General features: G+C 40.0%; 1 protein-coding gene across 1 annotated transcript in view; it reads left to right on the forward strand.

Annotated features, from left to right (window-relative positions):
* The window catches only part of LOC143296103 (KAT8 regulatory NSL complex subunit 3-like), a 131980-nt gene that overhangs the window by 55034 nt on the left and 49141 nt on the right, over nucleotides 1-27805 (forward strand). The window contains exon 5 of the mRNA XM_076607879.1: nucleotides 6828-6911. Within this exon, the coding sequence (XP_076463994.1) occupies nucleotides 6828-6911 (84 nt within the window). The remainder of the gene's footprint in view (nucleotides 1-6827; nucleotides 6912-27805) is intronic.

Consider the following 27805-nt stretch of genomic DNA (forward strand, 5'->3'; position numbering starts at 1 on the left):
CTGTATCCAACTTCCGTTCTGTCCAAAGTTTCAGTTTGGAAGGATCAGCCATGCCTTTGAGTGAAAGTGATAAGGTTACCATTACCACTGAAAACTGTTTCAAGGAGAAAGGCTTGGGTGGAAGAAGGATGCTAAAGGAATTTCCAGGCAAGGGGTGGAGTCATGTGGCTGTAAATAGACTTATCGCTAAAATATGCTCTACAGGGTCAGTAGCACGTAAAATTGGCAGTGGGAGACCCAAGACTGCATGTTCGGAGGAGAACAAGGACCATGTTGAGGAACTGATTCAATCCCAGGAGGAGAACCCAGGGATCCACAAATCTCTTAGAGAAGTTGCAAGCGATTGACAAGTGAGCAAATCTTCTGTGCAAAGAGTGACGAAAGAACTGGAACTGAAGCCCTTCAAGAGGATACGGGTATCAAGTAGGGACCAAAATGTTAGAAGGAAAAGAAAAACTTGCTGCCGTAACTTGAATGACCGCTGCTCGGCCACTGATGTGAAAAGGATCATTTTCACAGATGAGAAAGACTTTATGTTAGAGGTTGCTAAAAATCACCAAAACGATTGTGTTGTGGGAAACAGAAACGAGAATTCAGCCATCTCACCTCTATCATGAGATTTTCAAAAAAGATAATGGTTTCAGCTGGAGTATCCTGGAAAGGAAAAAGAAACATTCATTTTATTGACACTGATAGAGCCAAGGTTAATAGTGAAAGCTACATTCAGTTATTGGATGACAGTCTTCTCCTGGATTGTTGGCGTCTTTATCCTGGAAACAATTACATGTTTCAGCAAGATGGGGCTCCTTCTCACACAAGTAGGGTAACCCAGGCCCATCTGGATGAAGCAACACCAGATTTCATCAAGAAGGATGAATGGCCTCCACAAAGTCCTGACTGTAATCCAGTGGATTATGCTATATGGTACTCTCTGAAGGAGAAAGTTTACTGGGGAGTGAGAGACAAATTGACTGAGCAGGCGTTAAAGGACAGGATAATTGTGTCGTGGGAATAGATATCGGTGGAAGAAATATGTAAAAGCATTTCTGCTTGGAAGAAACGGCTTTGTTTAGTCGTGGAGGAAGATGGAGGCCACATTGAGCATAAACTGAAATAAGGGAGTTTTCCTCTGATATTGGATTTTTTGACATGTTGTTTTGAATTTGACAATACTCACATAATTTGCATCCGAACTTTTAGATATTTTGCAGACTTGTTGGTGATACCCTAAGGTTACTGCGTGAAATTTTTCAATGAATTCAGTTTCTCTGTCACTGAGAAAATACTTGTCAAAAAGTGGTTCACTTTTTTGGGGGACACCCGATATATTGTTAGAAGGCTGCAATTATCCATACTCTTTTCATTTGGATGATTATTGTTCTTTAAATGTTATAGTTTAAACTTTAATGAAAATCACTTTAAGTTTGATCCCCATGTTATTCAAATCATGTCATGTACATCTGATTTGTGTTAATTAAACAAGGACTTTGATTTGTAACCAACTAAACAAGACTCCATATAGGCTACTTGAATCAAAATAATGCTATAAATACAAAGGAAAATGTTGCAATCATCCTTTATAACATTGGGAATCAATTCCATCTGTTTTGCAGAATCTTGACTGTCTTCACATATTCCTGGTGCTGATATGAGTATGCCAGGCTATCAAATTACCCGCTTAAATCCAACAAAGCCCACAACTATAGGTTTACTTTTATATTTTGCATCCTCGTTAAATTGTAAAAGACTGAATAATCTTGAGATTTATTATATTGAATCAGTCTGGGTTGAAATTAAAATAATTGGCAATAAACCCCTTTTAATAGGAATTGTATATAGAAACTGTCAGAAAGTAGTAAATAGGAGAATAAATTTAGTTCTGTTGTGGATGGAATGTTAACATTTGAATATGAAACAGTTATTTCAGTATAACATTTTTAGGATGATGAAAGATATATTGAAAAACATTGTAGAGACTGTTTAAAGATCTGTAGATAAAATGAGCAGTTTAAGAAACAAAGAAATGAAGTAAATACAATGAAACATAAATCCAGATGTAATTATTTTCAAAGATTATTAGTTTCCATAAAGGATTCTTGTCAAATTTGGAAAGCCATTGACATGTAGAATAATAAGCACATGTCAAAATGCCAACAAATTAACACAGATGTAACAGCAGATTAATTAAACAATCACTTTTCAAGCATTTTGATAAAATTATATCAAACGATAGGACAGGCGAAAATGACCTCTGTAACTTGACAAAGCATGTTGATTCAAAGAAAATTCATGTTCCATTTAGTCTGCAACCAGTGAGTTTTGGATGTAAGTAGATATTTATCACTTCGAAAACAATCTGCCATAAAGGTTTGGACAGGTTGAATGGATGGATACTAAAGCTTTCTTCTCCTATTGTTGATAGTAAATGATACTCTGACATACCTATTTGTGTATCGATATACCTAATTTGTGTATCGATAAGAAATGTTCAAGCAAGCTAGAGTAATTCCACTCTGCAAATCACTTGATTCTTCTGATCCTTCTTCTGATCCTTCTAACCATGGACCAATTTCTATCTTGTCTGGTCTTTCAAAACCTAAAGAAAAACACTTACAAAAGACTGTATACTTAACCTTGTTAACTACAAACTAATCCACAAAGATCAGTCCAGATTTCATGAACATAATTTTTGCCACTTTGCAGAACATAAAATGAAAATGAATTTACAATTCTTCTTTTTATAGATTTTGAAAAAGCTTTTGATGTAATTAGTCATTCATTGTTACTGTGTAAATTAGAAGATTATAGATTAACACCTGATTTCATCACCTGAATCATCATAAAATATCTCTTCTTTCCAATAGGAAACAGTAACAGTTAATAATCAAATCTCGACATTCACCTCATTTAGACATGTAGTACCACAGGGATCTATCTGAAGGCCCATTTTATTCTCTACTTATGTTAGTGACTTGTTTTGTTTTATGAAATGTAAATGTGAAATGTTTTCACATGACACCTTTCATCGAAGCAATTCAGATTCCTGTTAAATTTCAGATGAACTTCAAGATAATATTCAGAGACTTAGTGATTGGACACAATTAAATCACATGTCTTAGAATGCACAAAAAACAAAGAGCATGTATGTATCTACACAACAAAAAAGACAAAGGTTGAAACATAAATTCAAACCATTACTTCTAGTAGAAAACAGAGTTGAAGAGGTGGATACACATAAAATTCTTGGTGTCTTTATTATTATTATTGTTATGAGCATTTACACTTAATCTTGAAAATAAGCTGTAGGCTTTTACAGATAGAACACATATATATGTAAATGTCAAAAAAATTGAACACAAGATATCAAAACATTGAAAACTATTCATCCACCCCACCCCCACCTACCCCCACACCCCCCACACACAATACACACAAGCACATGCGCATGCACACACACAAGTCATAGTATACAATCATAAATAGTACACAATCAAAAATACTACCAACAAATTCTGAAACTATCAAAACTCACTCACTCACAAATAGTCATTTTAGTTCATACTGGAAAGGGATGAGCTGCTGAGAATTAATCAGGAGGGGAAAAGGTGGGTCTTCAGACTGGGTTTGAAAGATTGCAGTGGAGATGAGTGACGGAGAGGCTGAGGAAGTTGATTCCAAAGAAAGATCTATCACAGACTGACCATATGATCTACATAGGAAAATGTCTCTCCAATAAAATGCATCATTTAGCAAAAATGAAAAAAGATCTTGACATCCATTCATGTAAGCCAGTTATAGATTATGCATCAACTTTATGGGATAATTGTTGCAGTACAAATTTAAAACTTACTTATCATAGTATAAAAAAGCATTGAAATTAGCATTCTTGAAGTCAAGCTCCCTGACCCCTATGGATTACAAACAACTTAACATATCATTCCACAACAGGCTGTTCTTCAGGCTGCTTAATGTTATGTGTGGAAATGCTCCCAAAAAAGATTACAGATACTTTTAATACTAATGATCATTGACACAACCATATGTTATGTATTCCCAGACCAAGAAATAACCTTACAAATCCATTTTTCTGTACTCTGGGAGAAATTTATGGAATAATCTTCCACTTACTTTAAAAAGCATTAAGATTAAACATGTTTAACCAGTTGAGTGCCTTTAAGACGTCAGCTGATGCCCTGCAAAAAGTATTGCCATAGTGTCTATAAGATGTCCACTGATGTCCTGCATAGGTTCTGATTGTTCCTTCATTGGAGTTTGATTCAATGTACACAAGCAGACTGAACGGTTAGTTTGATGTGTCTGGATTATAAAAAAAAAACATTATTCAAGTGAGGATATGTTGGTTAGAAGGTCCCTTTCTTGTCAATAATGATTTGCCAACTGGACCACTTGGATTGCACGCAGAAAGGGGGTTACATCATATGCAAAAATAGAGAAAAGAAAAAAGGGCATTGAAAACTTTTTCCAGTAAAGAAGGTGGTCCCAGTCAGTGGATTTACTCAATTTTGAAAGCTGTGTTTATGATTATGGACAGCTATCACAGTGGAGAAGGATCTCTCTTGTCTAATGATTGGTTTGATCGAAGATGAATAACTAAGGCAGTGATGAAACTGGCAGCCCATTTGATGAAAATTCAGTCCATCTATCCAATTTGACAGTGTTTTTGAGCAGATGACTATGACTGACAGAATAAGTGCAGCGAGCATTGGGAAAGGGGGAGGAGGGGGAGAGGAGTGATGTAAGATGATAGATCGAATGCTAGCCAGAGGGTGTGGAAGTGGGTGTAAGTGTGGCAGTTGGACTTGAGTGAACTGTTATTTCAGTGCCCACTGAGAACTGCCAGAAATACACAACCGCCAATGCTCCATGATTTTCATGAAATGTAGGCTTGAACGTGCACTGGATGTGAAACACATGCTTTTAGTTTTACCAGTTTTTGTCACTGAATTAGATAGTTGTTTGAAGAGGAGGCAAGCAGGATGTACAGCAGACACTTTAATCCAGCAGACACTTTAATTGGTCCAGGTGGAACATGGAAGGAGTGAATGTCATCAAAGACCTTCACCCACTAACTTGGGAAAGCTCTTAGCTGTCAAAAAGCTTGCTTGCTCAGGTCCTGAGAACATGATTGGCTTTTTATATTGACTTTACACATGTTTGCCATTGTTGGGACAGTTGTTCACTTACTTGTCTACACGAGTTGTGATTTGTTTTTACAAACTTATTACCAGTTTTAATTTCTTCTACAGGTATAAGCTGACAATAGGCATGGTATTTTCAGCTGTATTTTGTTTGTTTTCTTTAAGGATGCCATTCTGTGGAGATGGAAATAGACTTTTTTTACTGCACAAAAAAAATATTATCTTCACTTTAAATGCCTGGAGAGTTATCTACAATCAGACTAATTAGGTAAAAAGCCCCAATTCAGAATCTACATTCATTTTTCTTAACAAAAACATTAACTTTCTTTCTGTATCTCCCATAGGTTTTGTACTAGATTTTTTTTCTTGATTTATTACCCCCGAATCCTCAGAATTCCCTGGCAAGCACTTTAAAACAATTTTCTTTCTTTAAAATTTTTTTTTTTTTTTTTTTTACAAATTTCTCTGGCACTGAACTGGTTAGGAAAAATCTGAAGAACCAGTTATAACTCTTTGAAAGATGATCAGTAATACTAATCTATAGCTGTTAGTTTACTACTTTATTACTTGTGAAATGTCTTATGTACACACTTATTGGAAATGTGTTTGTGTTGTATTAGGGGATGTGTGTGTGTGAAAACTGAAATGGGGTGGGTATGGTGTTTGAGCATGAGTCTTTTATTATCACCGGGACCTTGTGTGTATGTATTTATGTAGATATACATATGTCACTTTTTTTTCCTTTCTTTCAGATGGCTTGATGTGTAATTAAAAAACAAAACAAAAAACAAAACAAAAAAAAACCAAAAACAACCCAAACAAACAAAAAAACAACCCAGTTATTGCTTTTTCAATTTTTGTCATGAAATACAATTTTGACTTCAGCTTTGACTTTTACTCTCTCTCTCTCTCTCTCTCTCTCTCTCTCTCTCACACACACACACACACACACACACACACACACACACACACACACACACAGGGGCACATTTATTCTAACATTGTGTTTGTGAGAAACAGTATTATTGACAACAGTGACATCATTACCAGCCCTATTTCAACAGTCAAAATTATTTTTTAACAGAGATAAAACAAGCATGAAATATATTATCATCATCTGTCAAGTTCAAATACAGACATCAGAGGCTAAAGAATTGTGATGTCCTCAAGGTTGATTTTTATAGGTTGAAAAGGAAGAACTTTTTAAACTCCATGCTTTGAGATTTTTCTTTAATTTATGGTGATTCATGAAGATCACTATGATGATAATAATAAATATTTTGTACATCCGGATGAATTAAATTTGATTTTGGTTTCTTTTATAACAAACACTGATGTCAGTCAGACGTAAGTGTTGACAGATAAATAATGAAAACCTATCAAAGATGCTATGTGAAATGTATGCCATTTGACTATGCCCCCAGTCTTTCCCAGTGGCACACTCAGATGTCTGTTGGAGCAGTTTTCCAGGGCCCAAGAAATCACTCTTAAAATTTTTTTTCTCTTGTTTGAACCCAGTCAGTCTTTGGTGCTCAGAACTATGGTGGCTGGCTGACTTTTTTCTCCTCCAATCATGTCTTTGCTGATATCTGAATAATGTGGTGAAAGTGGATATGATCTGATTTCCTTGATGTGTGAAAAATTTAACTTTGAATGTTTTGTTGGCAGGTGGGGAATGAGCCTATTGCCAGGAGGCAAGTGGTGGACAAAACAGCAAAACGAATGCGTCAGGCCCTAGCCAGTGTTGCATGGGTTTGTTATTCTGTCACTTTTTTTTCCTTCTGTGCATTTATATTGTAGAAATGTGTGCGTGAGTTGCTGTGTGTGCATAGGGAGCAGGAAGGGGGTTAATTGATTACTGGGAAGAATGTGTGTGTGTGTGTGTGTGTTGAGAACAACAAACAAGGATATGACCAGCTGCCATGGCAAAGTGGTTAGTGTCTTGAACTAACGGCTGGGAAGACATGGGTTCAAATACCAGTGGAGATGGGTTTTTCAGTCCGTGGCCAGCTCATACCCAGAGTTCAGTGTGTTGCTCTAATTTCCTGACCAACACTGCTGGTGTCTGTATCTTTTGGTTGATGCCGGGATATCATTATGACAGGGAGCAGCCTTGTTATGTAGTACCCAACCTAAATGGACCTCCATAGCAACATTGTCATCATCATCATCGTCAACCTCCTCCTCCTCCTCATCAGTATAAAAAATAGTCCCAAATTATGTGGCCTTTCATGCCCTGCTCTCATAATGACCTCAGTTTCGATATCCCTCCACTTCCATGCTTTGGGTGAGTCCTCTCAGTGTTTTCAGTTTTGGCAGATTCTTGGGGGGCTGTTGTTGGAGGTGACATGGTGGCGTTCTTCACTCCAGGAGGGATGCTCACTCAGTCTGGCTCCATGACCAAGCCATTATTGTCATCAGTAGGGGGCCTAGTAGGTTGTGTCCTGAGTATGTTAGATCAGAACAGGCACTACTGAGCACCATCGAAATGACTCAGCAGCAGTGCAGGGTCTCCTCTGGTGTGTGGCCTTCTGGCAACCTTACATCAATGGTTCCCTGTGGACTGCCGACACTTGGACAAGGACGGAATAGCCTGGGTGTGGCTGTGTATGGGGGACTCAGACTAAGCGGCATGGGAGTGATGCCACTGTAATGGTGCAGATTATTGGGCAGTAAAAAAACTAAACCGCCCCCCACCCCCCACCTCCTAAAAGAAATAAATAAAAAAACAAGTACACTGTTGAATGTAGGTTTGTCATCATTCCATGTTCTTGTTTATTGTTACTGTTCTCTGCCTTCATAGTGGCTGGTAGTTGATTTTGTAGGTCAAACATCCTACTTCAGATTGATGACTTGGAACTGGAGAACTGGAAACCACCTCTTTAACCCTTTCGCTGCCAGGAAAATCAGATTTAAGTGAAATCTATTTGCCAGGGTTTTTTCCACAAAAAAACGGGTATAAATTTTCCAAAAATTCTGTGCTCTTTGTTACTGGAGAAAGACCCATAAGAGTATATATTTTCTGAAAGGTAAATGAATAAAGAACACAAAACACATGATGTTTTCCCATTTTATATATTTTTAGTGACATGCTGTTGTTTTGAAATCAGTGTTTTGATTTTTGTCACATTTTCAACTTGTTCATTACTAACATTAGTCAGGTAATTTGCACTAAAATATCATATTTTCTGGACAAATGGATATCTGCATACACAAAATCATACTGGAACAACCACAATAAAAAATAAAGTAAAAAGAGATAGATTTACAATGCATTGTGACTTCTCCAAGTGATAATGTGGATGTGAGGCCACGCCCCCTCAGTCTCCACCTCCCTCCTCTTCACCCCTCTCACACAGTCACTTTATCCAGTTCTCATCAGATCGCGTTGGCTGAGTGCCAAGAAAATCGCTCACACTGTCCTGCTGATAACTCCGTCACTTCCTGTCGTCTGCTAAGGTTTGCACAGCTGACATCACTCACTGATAGTCGTATCTTGGCCACTCTCTTGATTGCTCCCTTTATTTTCTATTAAATCGTCCTGTAAATGTTCATTATTGTCTTCTTCGATTTTCTTTCTGAGCATCAGCAAAAGAAAGCAATCTTGGTTGATTTAGTTCGCTGCGATCGCATGTTTTGAGCACGGCGTCAGTCCAACATTTTGTTGAGCGAGCGAGGAGAGGAGCCAGGCAAACACTGGGACAGTACGTTCAAATAAAGGACTGCCTCATGATGTAGATGGGGTTTCTAGCTAATAGAATCCAGAAAGATTCCCCATGCTAAAGCTACCAGCATTTTTGTCAACTAATTGAACACAAAGCAGGGAAAAATCAGAATATTTCGATGACAAGTTATCTCCACACTGTGGCAGCGAAGCGTACATGCTTGCCATGACGAGTTATCTCATCATATAGGCAGCCTAGGGGTTAAAGAAATCAATTTCAGTGTGTATTTGTCGGTTTAAAAAAAAATCTTACCGGCAAACCCAATTACAGTCTTTTTACAGATTCACTGTCTATTGAATTCTGCATTTCTGTTTCTTTATTCCAGATTTGGACAGCAAACATACAAACAGAATAAAGCTTAACAATAGCATAGTTTAAGGGGACAAAAAAACAACAACCCGATGATTTAAGTTGCGTGGATGAATGTAGCCTTCCCCTTGTTTGAACTGCGTGTGATTTAACTTTTAAGTTTAACCCTTTCAGTGCCAGATAATTTTGTAATAAGTGCTCTCCCTTCGCCAGGGAATTTTGTGGATTCAGGTGTAATAATAGAAATAAAATGATAAAAACTCTAGCACAAAAACGAAAGGAGATAAAGAAAGAAAGTTAATGTTTTTGTAAAGGAAAATGAATGAGGATTCTGATTCTTCACTTGTTTCATATATAATTTGAATGAATGCAAATAATTGTTCAGGCATTTCAAAGTGAAATTTTTTTTTTTCAACAAAAAATCTATTTCCACAGTGATTTTTTTTTTTTTTCAACAAAAAATCTATTTCCACAGTGATTTTTTTTTTTCAACAAAAAATCTATTTCCACTATTTCCACAGTGATTTTTTTTTTTCAACAAAAAATCTATTTCCACTGCCAAAGAATGACATCCAAAACAAAAACAAAATACAGCTGGAAATGGCATGCTTGTTGTTAATTCATACCTGGAGATGAAAATAAGTAGGTTATTAGTCTGTGATAACAACCACAACACTTTCCCGAAACTGACATGGATTCAGTCAACATAAAAGAATTAATCATATACTCAGAAAGTGCACAGTCAAGCTTTGACACCTAAGAATGTTTCTCTACAGAGGAAGAAGCTCTTTGATGACACTCACTCAGTATATGCCGCACATGGGCCGACAAAAGTCATCTGCTAGTGCATGGTGATAGCTTCCTCTGGAAACAAGTGTGTCATCTGATCAGTGACAAAAAGTGTGAAAAACTAAAATACATGTTTCCTGACTTTTGCATTTTCAACATTGGGTTTCATAAAAATCATGCATTGTTGGCTGTTGTCCAATCTGCGGCAGTATCAGTGAAAAATAACAGCTCACTGGTGTCACTCAGTCCCATACACACCCACTGACAACTATTTGACTTCAAGTCTTACATCACACCTCTCCATCTCCCCTCCCTCCATACCCACTTTAGGCACACATACACTTCCTACACTGCCAGTCAGTAAAAAAAAAAAAAAAAAAAAAAAAAAAGCTGTCAGCTTCAATACTCAAAAGTTAGGCTTGTCAGTTTCATCACTTTCTTGTCTTCACCTTCAAGTTCTAACAAGTCATCAGACAAAAGAGATCCATCTCCATTGTTATAGGCATCTAAAATCATTGGAACAGCTTGTAAAGTTGTTTAAGTCCACTGACTGGGACCTCTTTCTCTGCTTGTCAAAGGTTCCAACACCACTTTTACAAATGAGGCAAAGCCCCTTTCCATGCGCACTCCATGTGCTCCAGTTAGCAAATCATTATTGAAGAAAGGGGTTTTATACATATGTACTCAATTAGATAGTATTTATATAAAGCAGACACATCAAGCTAATTCTTGGAGTCTGTTATGTTCATTGAACTAAACTCAGTGAAGGAAATTTGGAATAGATGCAGGACGTCGGTGGACGTCTGATGGGCACTATGGCAACAGTCAGTGCAGGACGTCAGCTGATGTCTTATAGGCACTGAACGGGTTAATTTTTTTCTTCAGTATTTGTGCTTTCAGTGCTCCTTTTAAAAGTTACGGCATTATATTTATTCCAGGCACAAGTAACACATAGACAAGTGATAATGACTGTGTCATTCGTTTCTGTAATTACATGAAGTGTCAAGTCTTGTCTGAAAACAGTGATATTCAATAATTGGCTCAGCAAGCAATTTTTGGCACAGGGATTTTCTCCTTTTTTTTCTCCAGCTTCAGAGGGCTTTGCCCTCTTACCCAGACCAGGAGTGATTCCCCTTGCCCCCCACTGGAGCCCCTAGACCTCCACTATTCAGAATTCAAACATTTTTCCAGTCCCACCCATGAAGATGTATCTTACAAACACAGTGTCTTTTCATGGCTCTGTGCTTTTGTTGAATTTATGAAAAAGTGTTTCCAGTTTCTTCTGATCTGCAACATTGAGATTCCTTGAATTAAAGACTTTTGTTCCTTGTTCTTCTACCCAAATCAATAGAAAAGTGCACTTGCCTTCTTCTGTGTGCTTTTGCAGAGGCCCTTGGAACATAAGCTCAGTGTGTTGTCTGAAGCGTTTCCACACTGCATGGGAGTTGGGTGCTGATCAGTCGATGCTAGGGTTTGGTGTTGTCAAGCCGGTTGCCATATTTAGTGTAGATTAGACTTAAAATGTTAGTCTGCTCGTTCTCCAAATATTGATGAAGTACCTTGTTGTGATTCAGTGTGCTATGCACCAGGCCTAACACCACTTTCAGAGTGAAACCAGGGGTCTGCCACATTCACATATTTCAGTTAGTGTCTCTTGTCTGTATGCTCTTTTGACACCATGAAATAGTTTGCGATACTGTTAACAGAAACTGTGTGTTAATCAAAGTGTGATTGAACAAAACTTAATCGGAAGTGTTTACCGGAAATAATGAAGTTTAGGAAATGCAAGAATGAGACTTTGGCTAAGGGGCAACGAGACTCTTAAGTATCGACAAATGATAACGACGTGCTGAGGAGGCATATTCAAAATGGTAAACAGTATGTTTTCAGGTAGCAGAGTATTCGGAATGTGATCAAAGGTAAACATGGCACAGAATTTTAAAATTCTGCCAAGACTAGGGCCGGATTCTGTCTATGAAACTTGGAAAAACGAACCTGGAGGTGTGGAAGCTGGTGACAGATGTTAAACCAGAAAAGAAAAGCAAGCATTGGCAGTTACCTTGAGTAACTGGACAGGCAAGAGGAAAGGGCTGGAAATAGATCCCGCAGAACAGAACACAAGAGAAGGTATGATCGTTTTATTTGCAGCACTTGATATCCTTTTACTTCAAGATAAAGTGGATTTAGCATACTCTGCATATTTAGAATTCCAGAAAGGAGAAAACATGTCAATGAATGATTTCATCAATGAGTATGAAAGAAGACTTGCAGAAAACACAAGAGGGAATATCCAGATACAGTACATGCATTAAGATTGTTAGATAATGTAAATTTGTCAGAAAAAGAAAGGCAGTGTTGACAGCATCTGACAGAAAAATTTCTTCCATGAAGTCTGATTTGAAGAAGATATTTGAAGATAATTGGAGACCATTCGGGGACCAAGGAAGAAAGTGGAGTAAAAATGAAACAAGAAGAGGCATTCATGGCAAAAAATTTCTCCATATACCAGAAAAAAACAAGTATTCTAGTCAGCTGTGTGCAAGATGCCAAAAATCAACATGGTAGAAGAAACCTGAACAAAGACGCTTGAATCCTCTTGATAGAGACGGTATGAGAACAAGGTGTGCCATGTGCCAGTCTGTGTTCCACTGGGCAAAGGATTGTCAACACAAATATGAGAGACAGGAAGAAGTGAAAATGATTTATACTGAACAAGAACAAGAAAAAGACAAAAGTGCAATGTGACTGTGTTCACAAAAGAACAAAAAACAGATTGGAGATGTTAGAATAGAATAGAATATGTCTTTATTACCAAGTGTACTGGGGTCACAAGGAATATTGGGGGGGTGGGTGGGGGGTGGGGTGGGGGCGTAGTACATAACAAGGTATGAACATAAATCTAAATCATACACAAACACAGATACAGTAGACATTAGGATACGTACAAGTGCATATCAATATAAAAACTTGTGCATACTCACACATGCATGTACTGCACACACACACACACACACAAACATGAACGCACGCACACACACACACACACACACTCTCTCTCTCTCTCTCCCCCTCTCTCTCTCTCTCACACACACACACACACGTTTGAACAGAAGCTGCATATTATATGTGGATGGGGCTGATGACTAGATCTTCAGGCAGACAGTTGTTGATTGCACTATTCTATTCAGTCATACTGGATTTGTTCGAGAGACAGGGCATTGACTGCTTTGGGGGAAAAGCTGTTGGCGAAGCGATTGGTTTTCGACCTTATACTTCTGTACTGTCGACCAGAGGGGAGCATATCGAAAATCCCAAAAGCTGGATGTGAATCGTCCTGGCTGATTGAGTTTGCTTTTCTGAGTAGCCGCTTATAATATATGTCTTCTAGAGAAGGTAGATCTTGGTGGCAGTTTTTACGATTCTGTTAAGGGCTGCAACTTCTGTCTTGGAAATGTTTCTGTACCAAACAGTAATAGTGAAGGTTAGCACACTTTCAGTGACTGCTCGGTAGAAATCAACCATGATTTCTTTTTTAATTCCGAACTTTTTGAGGCGCTGAAGAAAGTACAGGCGCTGTTGTCTTCCTTAACAATTTTTTCTTTTTTTTTTTTCCCATTTCAAATCGTTGGAAATGATCAGTTAGAGAAATTTAAGTTCGCTGATAATCTCTACTTGCTTGTCTTTAATGACAAGTGGTAAGGGGTCAGATCCGGTCTTCCTGAAATCTAAAATCAATTCTTTTGTTTTTGATACGTTGAGTTCTAAGTTGTTTTGATCACACCAGTTGACAAGTTCCAGTACTTCTTCCCTATATTTTGACTCATCACTGTTTGTAATCAGCCCTTCTAGAGTAGTATCGTCGGCAAACTTGACCATGGTGTTACATTCATTTTGAGTTGCACAGTCATGTGTGAATAGTGAGTACAACAGTGGGGATAGAACACATCCCTGTGGGGTACCTATGTTGAGAATGCATGTGGAGGAGGTGAGGTCACCAACTTTAACAACTGCATCTTAGAAAAGTTAGGATCCATGCAGAAATTGATTCTGGCAGCGAGAGGTCTTTCAGTTTAAAATATAGTTTTGATGGTACTGTTGTGTTGAATGTTGTAGTCAATGAAAAGGATCCTGGCATGGCTGTTAGGATTTTCGACGGGGTAGAGACCTATGCTAATGGCATCTTCAACTGATCTGTCAGCTCTATAGGCGAACTGAAAGGGATCAAAATATGGAGGAATGCAGGTTTTTAGGAATTGTAGAATCAAGCGTCAAATGTTTTTATTACGACTGATGTTAAGGCTACGGGACAATAATCATTAAGACAACTAGGCTGTGCTTTTTTTGAAACAGGAATGGATTGTTGATTTCTTAAAGCAGTGTGGCACCACACAAGACTGAAGAGACATGTTAAATATGTCAGTGAAGACACTAGATAGTTGGACTGCACACTTCCTCAAAAGTCCTGGTGAGATGTTGTCAGGGCCAGCGACTTTTCTCATTTTCAGATGACTGAAGTGGTGTCTGACTTCATTCTCTTGGACTTTGAATGGGGAAGTGGGGGTGGTTTTGGGTGCAGCCACGTCAGAAGTAGAAAATGGTTTGTCAGATCTGGAGTGGAATGTGTTGAGTTTGTCTGGAAGAGTTCTGTCAGAGCTGTTGACTGTCTGGCGGGTCATTTTATAATCAGTGATGTTCTGCAGTCCAGTCCATACATTCCTAGAGTTGTTTGTAGACAGGTTTTCTTCTATTTTTTTCCTATATAAAAACTTTGCCTTTTTAATGCATTTTCAACACTTCTTTTTGCTTTATTGTGGACTATTCTGTCATCAGTTTCACGAAAAGCTCTCTCTTTTTCCTTTTATTTTTGCTGAACAGCCCAGTTTTGTCCAAATTTTGTCGTTTGAAAATATTTTGATATTTTTTGATGGAATGCACACACTTTTGCAGAAAGAAATATTAAACATTAAAACTGAAATTGTAAACGTTGACTTTTCACTTTTACTGAGCAAGGCTGCACTGAAGAAAGCAGATACTGTTTTGGACATGTGCAATGGCAAAGCTACACTACTCAATCTAACTGATGAGTTGAACTCCACCTCATTTGGACATTACTGTTTAGACATTGTTGGGGAAAAAAAAGAAAGATGGAGCTACTTATGAGACCCTGTTGTTGGAAGAAACACTAGATAAAAAAGACAGAAGAGTGTGTTTTGAAACTTCACAAGCAGTTTGGATATGCCTTAACTGAAAACCTGAAAAAAATGTTTTCAGAATGCAGGAATCAAAACTACAGAAATGTTCAGAAATATGACAGAAATCTTGAAAGAATGTGATGTATGTGCCCATCATTGAAAGACACCACCAAAACCAGTGGTAGAAATTACTTTAGCAGATGACTACAATCAGACAGTAGCTGTTGATCTGCATGAGCAAGTGTGGTACTTTCACATGATTGATGAATTCACAAGATTCAGTGCAGGTGCTATCATCAAAAGCAAACAATCATCAGTCATCTTGGATAACTTCATCAAACACTGGATTGCAGTGCATGGCCCTCCAAAAGTATTACTCAGTGACAGTGGCTGTGAATTCAACAATGAAGAATTTTGAGACTCGTGAAAATTTCAACACATTGAAGTGAAAACAACAGCTACTTACAGCTCCTGGAGCAATGGACTGATAGACACAATCAGACACTATCAAATATTATGAGGAAAGTCATGCCAGACAAGAAAGATCATGATTGGGGAACGGCTTTATGTTGGGTACTGGCGGCAAAGAATGGCATGATGAACACATGGTTCTATTCAGTATCAACTGGTCTATGGAAGAAATCCAATTTCCTCCTCTACTCTGACAGATAAGCCACCTGCTTTGGAGAGTATCACCAGAAGCAAAACAGATGGAGAGCACATCTCAAGTTGACATGCCACCATATAGGCAGAAAGCTCAGACAAAATCAGAAGAATATTGAGAAAACAGATGGTGGTGTGTCCATCGAGATCGATGATGACCATCGTTGTCATCCAGCTGGGGGATGGGGGGAGGGTGGTGGTGGGGTGGGGTGGAGGATGCTCATGAATCTATCTGTGAATGCGCAGATGGCTGAATAGTCCAATCTGCGCACAAAATGTTCGCTGACAGTTGGGGCAGACAAAGACAGGCATACCATTGTCAGGGAGCTTGTTTGCCCGCGACTTTCTGGCCTGCCTCTTCTGAACAGCTGCAGCAGTCCTGTTGGCCTCGCACAACTTGGCGCCTTTGTGCACAGCAGCGCGCCATTTGTCACGGTCCACTGCAGATTCCTCCCAGGAGTCAGGGTTGATATCAAACGCTTTCAGAGAGACTTCCAGAGTATCTCTGAAGCGCTTCTTCTGACCTCCGTGTAATCTCTTCCCTTGTTGCAGCTCGCCATAGAAGAGCCTTTTGGGCAGCCGATGGTCTGGCATGCGTGCCACGTGTCCAGCCCAGCGAAGCTGGGACTGCATCAGGATGGTGAAGATGCTGGGAAGGGTGGCTTTTGCGAGCGCCTCTGTGTCTGGGGTCCTGTCTTGCCACTTGATGTTCAGTAGCTTCCTGAGGCATGTTGTGTGGAAGTGGTTCAGCTTCTTGGCATGTCGTTGGTACACTGTCCAAGTTTCGCAGGCGTACAGTAGTGTGGGGAGAACTACTGCTCTGTAGACCTTTAGCTTGGTCTAAGACTAATGCCTCTTCTGTTCCAGACATTTGCATTGAGTCTACCAAAAGTTGCGCTTGCTCTTGCAATCCTGACGTTCACTTCATCGTCGATTGTCACATTTCGTGACAGTGTGCTGCCAAGGTATGTGAACCGCTCCACCGCACTGAGTCTCAGACCGTTGACTGTGATGTTGGGCTCAACGTAGGGTTTCCCTGGGGCTGGCTGATGGAGAACTTCAGTTTTCCTCGTGCTGATGGTAAGGCCGAAGTTCCTGCTGGCAGTGGCAAACTTGTTGATGCTGAGTTGCATGTCAGCTTCAGATCCAGCGTTGAGGGCACAATCATCAGCAAACAAAAAGTCTCTGATGATGTCTGTCATGACCTTCGTTTTTGCTTGAAGCCTTCTGAGGTTAAACAGCTTGCCATCTGTTCGATACTTTAGGCCGATTCCAACATCGCCATCTCTAAAGGCATCAGTAAGTATTGCAGAGAACATGAGGCTGAACAGCGTTGGAGCCAGGACGCAGCCTTGCTTGACACCATTTGTGACAGCAAAAGGAGCAGATGTTTCGCCATTGTCCTGGACTCGAGCCTGCATGCCTTCATGGAATTGGCTGACCAAGGAAATAAATTTCCGAGGGCATCCGTACTTGGCCATGATCTTCCACAGTCCCTCTCTACTCACGGTGTCGAAGGCCTTAGTGAGGTCGACATAGGTGGAGAACAGATCAGCATTTTGCTCCTGACATTTCTCTTGCAGCTGCCTTGCAGCAAACACCATGTCGGTGGTTCCGCGCTCTTTCCGGAATCCACATTGGCTCTCAGGCAAATGACCTTGGTCAAGGTGTGCTGTGAGGCGGTTTAGTAGGATCCTGGCAAGTATCTTGCCTGCGATGGAGAGCAAGGAAATGCCCCGATGGTTATCACAGACTTGCCGGTTCCCCTTTTGCTTGTACAAGTGAATGATAGATGCATCTTTGAAATCCTGGGGGATCGTCTCTTCTTTCCACATGAGTGAGTACAGCTGATGGAGCTTCTCAGTCAGCACAGTGCCTCCATCCTTGTAGACCTCTGCTGGTATGGAGTCTGAGCCAGGTGCTTTGCCACTGGATAGCAGACGGATTGCTTTCTGGGTCTCAAGAGGTGTTGGCGGATCGTCCAGTGCTTCGTTGATGGGGACTTGTGGGAGACGGTCTATGGCTTCATCACTTATTAAGATAGGGCGATTTAAGACACTGTTGAAGGGCTCAGCCCAGCGTTCGAGAATTTTCTCCTTCTCGGTGATCAAGGTATTCCCATCTGCACTGAGGAGGGGGGATGATCCTGAGGATGTGGGGCCGTAGACTTCTCAGGACGACAAGTTTTCTCCCTTGCTTTTCCCCACAGACGTCCCATTTGTAAGGGTTTGGAAAAAAATTACAAAAAATACAAAATACTGTGTAAGAAAATGAAACTTTCAGAACTGGTTTATTACGTGTTGAGCTATTACATATAAAAAAAAATCAAATTTCTCATCTTATTTTTACAGTTTTGCCATATGTAGAAAATACTGCCAATTTTTCACCCCGAATCACCATACCCACGCTCGCTTTCTGCATTAAATTCGCTTTCTTCTTCATCATCATCCACCTCTTCAATGTCTGACCCTTCAGTTTGTAGCATTTCAAGTACTTCGGCAACCCTAAAACATTGCCGTCACTGCCTTGTTCGCTTCACAACATTCTGAGAAGAGGCCGCTTTGCTAACAGGCTGGCACGCGAGCAGACGACCGGTCAGTGACTTTGTCAGCGTGTGTGCGAGACAGGCCACACATCCCAGACTAACCAATCATACTATTCGATTGTGCAGTGACCCAGAATAGTGCACTCTGCTTGGCTAATCACAAAATCACGTGTACAGCGCATGATGGAATTTTACTTTCGGAGAATGCTATTCCATTCCTTCGTCCGAAACCGAATACGTTTTGTGTAGGAATGCGTGAGCATTCCTTCGTCCGGAAAGAGTTAAATCATATCTTGGTGTCTCTCGGACATTAAAAAATTCTTTAAGGACAATTAAGAATTCTTTAAAGTCCGCGATAAAGGAGACATGGCTATTGCCGTTGTCAAACAGTGACATTTAGCCGTTTTTCACTGGATGTAGATAGATGTACAAGTTTAGTTACACCCACTAGAAAGTATGATACGGTCGATTTAATTTCTCTTTTATGTTCATTCTAGTATTTGAGTATCCACTTTAAAAGATTCATTTGCAGTAAACACATTGATGATGTAGTCTGTGTCACTGTATGTGTTCTGTCCAGAATTTGTATTTCTTTCCATCTAATTGCGGACAAGAAAATCGAGGTCACACCGTCACTCATTAAGCATCGCCAATGCTACTGCACCTGTGATGCTGTTATATGGTGTTTTCGGAATCCCAGTGTAACAGGCCAAAACCTATCCCTGGCTGGTTCTTACCCCGGGTAAGAATCAGCCTAGGCCATTTCCCTCCTGGCTGGAATATATCCCCTGCGCACACTTTGCTCACCCAGCGAGTCTGTATCACATTTACATTAATGATGATAATGATGATGATGATGATAAGAAGAAGAAGAATGATAATAATAATGTGAATTTATATAACTCCTTCCAATGCTCAAACCACTTTGCAATTAATGCAAAAAAGTGATGTGATGATGTTCGTCCTTCGGATTTGAAGATGACCATGGCTTCAAGAGTCAGATGGAAGATCGGTGGCTGTGGGTCCAGAGGTGACTGGTGAGGCCATTCCGGGCCCTGAAGTCTCATCCACATGTGGGACACAAGTGAGTAAGTGCTGTTGTGGCAGTGGATGCTGCACGGGCCATGCACACAGAACGCATTCGGTGCGCTTCGGTGATGCACCTGGCTTCAGCTGCACGGGCTTCTGTGGTGATTATGCTGTGCTAAGCTGGACGGTCCAGAGCAAGTGTCTCCCACATGTTAATGTCGACTCCCAGGACTTTGAGGGACGCTTTGAGGCAACCTTGGTAGTGTTTCTTCTGTCCTCCAACTGAGCCCTTGCCCTGACACAGCAGCTGATTAGACAGTTGGCTGTCTAACATTCTGACGAACATGTCCAGCCCACTTGGATTGGACATTCTGCAGAAGGGTTTAGATGCTGCAGAGGCCAGCTTGTTCCAGGACATCCGTGTTGGGGACTTTGTCCTGCCACCTGATGTGGAGGAGTCTGTAGAGACAGCTCAGGTGAGCTGTTTGGCATGTCTGCAGTCCAGGTCTCGCTGGCATAGAGGAGGGTGGTAAGGACCACTGCACAGTAGACCTTCAGCTTAGTGGTAGAGCTGAGTCATCTCCGCTCCCAGATGTTCTCACAGAGTCTCCCATAGGCGGTGCTGGCTTTGGCGATCCTGTTGTTGACCATAGCGTCTATGTTCACACACACGTGCACACGCGCGCACACACACACACACACACACACACACATGGACGTCTTTCATGTGCCATTCCTGCCAGTGTCACGCCCACTCACCTCATACTCACTTTCAGACAACATCAAAGAGGTTAACAGTGACCTAGTTGACATGCAGTGCAAGGGAGCATGTCTATGTTCCCCCAGGTCTTAGTTCCCCCGGGTCTGTGTTCCCCCACTGCTGAACATTATTGACAACATTTCGGAAGCGCTCAGTCTGCATTATGTTGTCACATCTGTGTATTATGTCTTTGAAGGTGTTTGACCGCTGCATGACCACTACTGACCACTATCAGAGTTCAGCTTGCATCACATTGTATGCAATATTGCAACGTTTTAGCAGGACTTCACTATACTGTTGGCCATTACTGACCATTACTTGCCACTGCTGACCACTACGTCAAATTCTTCAGATTGCATTGTTTTGTCACATTTGTGCATTATAAAGATGTTCTGGTTTTTTGTTTTTGATTTTATTAACTGCAAACTAACCACTGCTGACCGCTGACCACCACTGACCGTTGACCATTGCTGACCACTGCTGATCACTGACAACCACTACCCAGTGACCACCACTTACCACTGCTGACCACTGCTGGCCGCTATCCACTGCTGCCCACCACTGACCGCTGACTACTGCTGATCACCGCTAACCACTGACCACTGCTGGCCACCATACGCTGACCACTAACCATTATTGACCACTGACCACCGATGACATCCATTGACCACTGATGACCACTGACTAATGCTGACCACCACTGACCACTGCTGAGCAACACTGACCGCTACTGACAGCCAACCACCACTGACCACCACTGACTACTAGCACTACTGATCACTTACAACCGCTAACCACTGACCGACCAGAACCAACCACTGACCACTATATACTGACCACTTATGACTATTGACCTCTGACCACTGCTGACTGCTTCTAACCACTAACCACTTCTGACCACTGCTGACCATCACTGACCACTGACTTCTGCTAACCACTGACATCACTGTCCACTAATAACCACCGTTGCCCATTACTGACCACTACTGACCTCTGACTACTGCTGACCAACCACCACTGACCACAATCACAGAGAACCACTGACCACTATATGCGGACCACAACTGACCACCATTGACCACCATTAACCGCAGACAACTACTGACCACTGCTGACCCCCATTGACCACCACAGGTCACTGACCACTGTTGACAACCACTGACCACTACATTCTACTGACTACCAGTGAGCATGACTGACCACTACTGACTGCCACAGACCACCACTGACTGGTGACCACCGCCGACCACTATGGACCACTGAGCACCGCTGACCACTACTGACTGCTGACCATTGACTACTGTTGACCACTGCTGACAAGCACCCAAAAGTGTATGTATGATTAAACAAACATGTTTAGGGGAAGATAGACTTGGGGGTGATACAGACCTGGGGGAACATAGACCTGGAGTAATATAGATCTGGGGGAACAAAGACCTACCAAAAATGTTTGGGGGGGAATATCAACCTGGGGGAATATAGACTGGGAGAACAAGGACCTGGGGGAACAAAGACCCAGAAAATGTAAATTTATGGGAACATAGACCTGTTGGAACATAGATCTGGGGGAATATAGTCCTGTAAGCACTTGTAGCTGGCTGAAGGAAAATTCTGAGGAACGTTGACTTAGGGGAACATAAAGCTGATCCCCCAAATTATCTGCAAAATAAACCGCTAAACCATCATTTCATGGAGCGCATGCATGCGCACATGTGTGTGTGTGTATGTGAATCAGAATAAGAATCAGAATCAGATGTCATGAAAACCGTGAATGAAAGGTTTATGGACACAACAGTAAAGGGAGTGTGTGTGTGTATGTGTTTGTGTGTGTGTGTGTGTGTTCTTTGTCTCTGTTCTTGCTCTTTGATTTTTTAGTGGAGATACCTTTCTTCAATACTCTCTTGTTTTTTCTTGTTTCTCTTCTCAGTTTCTTCTTTCTTCCATGTTCGTTATCTAAAAAATTATAGTTTAAAGTTTTATTCATCCTTTCACTCCAGTTGCCTATGGAGGACTGCTATCAAATTATACTTTTATGCCCAAAAGAAGACATTCAAATACTCAACACTATAACTTAATAAGAAAACGCAAATATGTTTGAAATAACAATTCGCATTTGAGCATGCAAGTTTGATAAATGTACTTATAGCTAACAAATCCCATCTGCTTCCTATGAACAAAAAACAAACAAAAAAGCAAAAATGAAAACTGACTTCGGAGATAAATATTTTTCATGCACACGCTTGTTTCGGAAGTCATTATACTTTGTGCATTCCATTATAAAATAGAACTCATCCCCAATCACAGCCATATTACAAACCTTGCATAACTGCAACTCTCGTGGTGTGCCACTATGTCTCCCTCTTTCTATTTCCAACTCAAGATTGCTAAGCATAATTCATCAAAAGCAATCACTGTACATCAGAGCGACTGAACGTCTCTAGGAACAAACTTAATGTTCAAAGATAATATTAATTAAAACAGGTGTTCCATATCGAAAATTTCAATTGCAAATAAGACAGCAGTTTTATCCAAGCAACAAGTTCATTGATTACTTTCCAGTTTTGAATAAAAGCCCATTTGTAATAAATATTGTGTGAAATATATTCCTTGCAGTCCACATACTCTTCATTCTAATGTTGTTAATCTTGGCACTCTTCAAATATCAATGTATTTCACACAAAAAAGAGAGGGGGTAAGAAATGGCCCAGGGGATATAAAGTAGGCCAGTTCTTATGGGATAAACTCTGGCCAGGGTAAGATCTGGCCTGTTACACTGGAAATGGCATCAACGGAATAAACCGTTAATGATATGGGGCACACAGCTTAATTCAGGAGACTTACAAACTCTTATTGGTAAGACTGAAGATTTTTTTCCTACAATTTTTAAGCCAAAGTTGGTATTGACGGACAAAGTGTTTCCAGAGAAAATGGCAGTGTTAAAGTTTACCATGGACACACAGACATACATACAGACAGACAGACAGACAGTCAAAAATGTTCATATGGAGTCAACCACATCTGATCTTGATAGGGATTCAGAAGATGAAAGAGATGACAAAAGTAATGAAGGCGAATTGACATAAGACTCGAACCAGGACATCTGATTTCATATGAACATTTGGATAATGGAGTAAGAAATCTGCAAGAATAATAAACAAAGCAGGAAAAGCTAAAAGGGAGAAATGAAAACTGGTAAATAGGAGTGCCTTGAACCAGAAAAATTTGAAAGGACAAACAATGTCCATGGACTTGTAAAAGCTGCAACAGAACCTGTGATGGCAGTGGATTCAGATGAAACTGTCATGATGATGGAAAGTCATTCTTTTGAAAAAGCTAAACAAGAACTGGAAAGCTAGAAAAGAAATACTGTGTACAGTGAAGTAGAGATAAAGGACAAAGATGTTTCTACAAGATGGGTATACACACTCAGTGAATCAAATGGAGAAATGATTCCCAAAGCTAGACTAGTTGTGAGAGGATTTGAAGAAATAAACTATGATGACATTCAAACAGACTGACCAGCGTGTCCAAACGAATCACTTAAAGTGATTTTATCAATTTTTGCTTAAAAAAAACAAAAAACAACAACAACAAAAACAAACGAGCAAAAAAACTGGGCTCCGTACTCCATGGACATCAAGACAGCATTTCTCCACGGTTAGGAGATAGAAAGAGATATAGTTGTGAAGCCTCCCAAAGAAGCTAATAGAAAAGGGAAATTTTGGCACTTTAACCCCTAGGCTGCCTGCATGACGAGATAACTCGTCATGGCAAGCATGTATGCTTCGCTGCCACAATGACGAGATAACTCGTCATCGAAATATTCTGACTTTTCCCTGGTTTGCATTCACTTCCTTGACAAAAATAGTGGTAGCTTTAGTCTGGGGAATCTCTCTAGATTCTATTCATAGCTAGAAATCCCATCTACGTCATGAAGCAGTCCTTTATTTGAATGTTTTGGTTGGGTCACTGTCGTGTTTGCCTGACTTCTCTCCTCGCTCGCTCAACAAAATGTCGGACTGACGCCGTGCTCAAGACATGCGATCGTGACGAACTAAATCAACCAAGATTTCTTTCTTTAGCTGATGCTCAGAAAGAATTGAAGCGTAAATTCGAAGGAGAAGATAGTGATGAACATTTATAGGACGATCTGATAGAAAATAAAGGGAGCAATCAAGAGAGTGGCCAAGTTGCGACTATCAGTGAGTGATGCCGGCTGTACAGATGTTAGCAGTCGACAGAACGACCGAATTAGCAGCAGAGCGGTATTCTTGGCACGCAGCCAACGCGGTCTGATGAGAACTGGACTGACCTTGTGAGAGGGGTGAAGAGGAGGGGGGTGGAGACTGAGGGGGCGTGGCCTCACATCCATCTTATCACTTGGAGAAGTCACAATGTATTGTGTATCTATCTCTTAAAAAATATAGATATATTGTGGTTGTTCTAGTATGATTTTGTGTTTGCAGATATCCATTTGTCCAGAAAATATGATGTTTTTGTGCAAATTACCTGACTAATGTTTGAAATGAACAAGTTGAAAATGTGACAAAAAACAAAACACTGATTTCAAAACAACAGCATGTCACTAAAAATATATAAAATGGGAAAACATCATGTGTTTTGTATTCTTTATTCATTTACCTTTCAGAAAATGTATACTTTTATGGGTCTTTCTCCAATAACAAAGAGCACAGAATTTTTGGAAAATTTATACCCATTTTTTGTAAAAAAACCCTGGCAAATAGATTTCAATTAAATTTTATTTTCCTGGCAGCGAAAGGGTTAAGAAGTGTGTCTATGGACTCAATGATGTTTCTTTACAATGGTACAATCAAGTCAAGGAAGTACTTCAAAAGTGTGGAGGAAAAATGTCAAACGTTGATCAGGTAGTTTTCTATTGAATGGATGGGGAAGAATTAGTAGGTACACTAGCATGCCATGTGGATGACTTTATTTGGGGAGGCACAAGAAACTTACAAGAGACAGTCATAGAGGAAATCGGAAATACGTTCAAAGTTGGAAAGGAAGAAAGCAAAACATTTCAATACATCGGAATAGAACTGTTCTCAGATGGAAAAACATTTTTTTCTGCATCACAACAAATATGGAGACAGCATGGAACCAATACAGATTGAAAAAAAAATTAAAAGCCATCCATTAAAAGCCACGCCCAGGTTTTTTGTTGTTGTTTTTTTTTTGCGAGTGCGGACCCCGTGCATAAGTGACAGAATAATCAACTAGCTGATTGTGGTCGCTGCCAAGGAAGAAGAAAAAGAAAAGAACAGAATGCAGCAAAAACAGAAGAGCATGAATGCTGAACAGGAACAGACTTGCAGGTCTAAAGCAGGACAGATACTGTACATCTTGCCAAAGTTGGCCTGATGTTATGTTTGATGCTACCAACTTGCCTCAAACATGAAAGATTGCAAAGTGGAACACTTGATTTAGGCAGGTCCTGTGTGTGTGTGTGTGTGTGTCTGTATGTGGGTGTCTGTGTCTGTGTGTGTGCATGCACGCAGCGGTTTCTTGCGAACGGATGTACCAGTTTACATGCTGCTTGTGTCCTTGATGAATTAATGTTTATTACAAATTACCATTTTCATTGCTGCAGGCATTAGTGTCTGCTGCACACACTGAAATAAACTTGAATCACGTGCTGTGCTCATCTGGAAAAAAAGAAAAGAAAAAAGGGTAGGTCCAGCTAAATTTTCAAATTGACAGCAGAAGCCTCAAATTCGCAAGCATGAAAGAGTGCAATAAAGTAATAAACACACTAAACTTCAAAGCAATATCTCAAATACTTTCTGAGATATGGAGTTTTGAATTTTCTAAACATTGGTGATTTTAGCGAATCTCATGAAATGGCATTTTGGAACCTGTGTAGAATTGCATCTAATATATTCTCATAGTCAGAACTCTTCATATATGATCTATATAGTACACAAAATTCCTCAGTGGGCTGCTAATCTTATTGGCTGAATACCAGTGTCATGCTTATTTTTTGCATGTCCAATCCTGCAGTTAATGGTGGTAGAGTTACTAAAATGACTGAAACTCTAAAGCTATTGCATCTACATAAACATTTAAAGTATTTTCAGGTCCAGGAAAGACTGTAGACTTACAAGAGAGCAAATATTAATCTAAGATAAATGACAGCTTTTGTTATGATTATATGAAAAATATGCTTTAAAAAAAATTATTGGGTATAATGCTAAAAATGATTATCCTTTTAGATATTTTTCAGTTGTTGGTTTTTTTTCCAACATGAAGTCATAATCAATATGTATGCATCAATTTATGTAATTGTTTTCTTGCTTATACTTCATTATTAACTATTAATCAGCACAGCTGATCATACCCGTTCAAAAGTACAGACATCCAGCTGAACTAATGCATGTTCCATGTCAGTGGTTAAGTATCAATAGTTTGAAAGGAAAGAACAGTCTTTCAATACAGCATCAAAGATACCCCTGATAGTGTTATTTTTATTTGTTTTTCTTCTTCTTCTCTCTCTTTCATTCAATGAACTGCAAACATTTGAAATTCAGAAGCACGAACGTGCACAAAATCTTGTACTTAATTGTTTCTTTAATACTATGTGCTGAAGATTATTGTCTCTGCCTTTTCTTCAAGCATGTTTACCTGCTGTACAATAACATTGCAATGAAAGTCTGGCACTAAGAAATAAAAACAATGCTCTATTACATCTATATAAATCGATTAAAAGATATCAATTCAAAACTTAGACCACGAAAAAGAAGAGAATGTGATCTTTTATTTGATAGGTCTATTAACTTATTATTAAGTCGATTGGTTGTAAGGAGCAATGTCCATAACCTGTTTTTGTCACCAACCCTCTCGGACCAAAAGCAGACGGCGGCAAACGGTTTTTTTTGGTTTTTTTGTTGTTGTTTTTTTTATTCCGCGCTGCGTTTGAAGATTACTCCACTTCGGGCGATCAGTTTAACTCACACTGCCTTACACACAAAAAAAGAAATACTTTGAGGAAAGAACAAAGGTGGTTTCATTTTCTGATATATTTTTTTCTAGAATAGCCAGAAACCCCATTATGTCATTGAGGCAGTACTTCATTTAAATGGTTTGGTTGGGTTACTACCTCAGTGTTTTGCCTGGCCCCTCGCTCCCTCGGCAAAAAGTTGGAACACCGTGGTCAAGCTATGCAGTTGTGCACTAAAACAGCCAAAATTGCTTTCTTTAGTTGATGCCCAGAAAGAATTGACGCATCAACTCGAAGAAGAAGACAGTGATGAACTTTTATCAGACGATTCGATAGAAAATAAGGGGAGCAATGAAGAGACTGGCCAAGATCTTCACTACAGACAGTGACTCAGCACCAGACCAAGCGTCAGAGCCGAAGTACAAACGCTTCTGGTCATTTATTAAACACCAGAAGTCATCAAACACAGGAGTGGCCCCACTGAAGGCTGACGGACGCCTGACCTCAGACCCATCAGCACAGGCTGAGATTCTGAACAGGCATTTCCTGTCAGTCTTCAGCAAAGGAAATGAGCACTCGACAGAAGAATTCACCCAGAAATGCAACATGAAACCAGCAGACTTCCCTGAATTAGAGAACATCAAAATGTCAGTGGAGGGAGTAAAGAAGTTCTTGC

This window comes from Babylonia areolata, chromosome 2 (genome assembly GCF_041734735.1).
Source record: "Babylonia areolata isolate BAREFJ2019XMU chromosome 2, ASM4173473v1, whole genome shotgun sequence".
NCBI classification, from domain to species: Eukaryota; Metazoa; Mollusca; class Gastropoda; order Neogastropoda; family Buccinidae; genus Babylonia; species Babylonia areolata.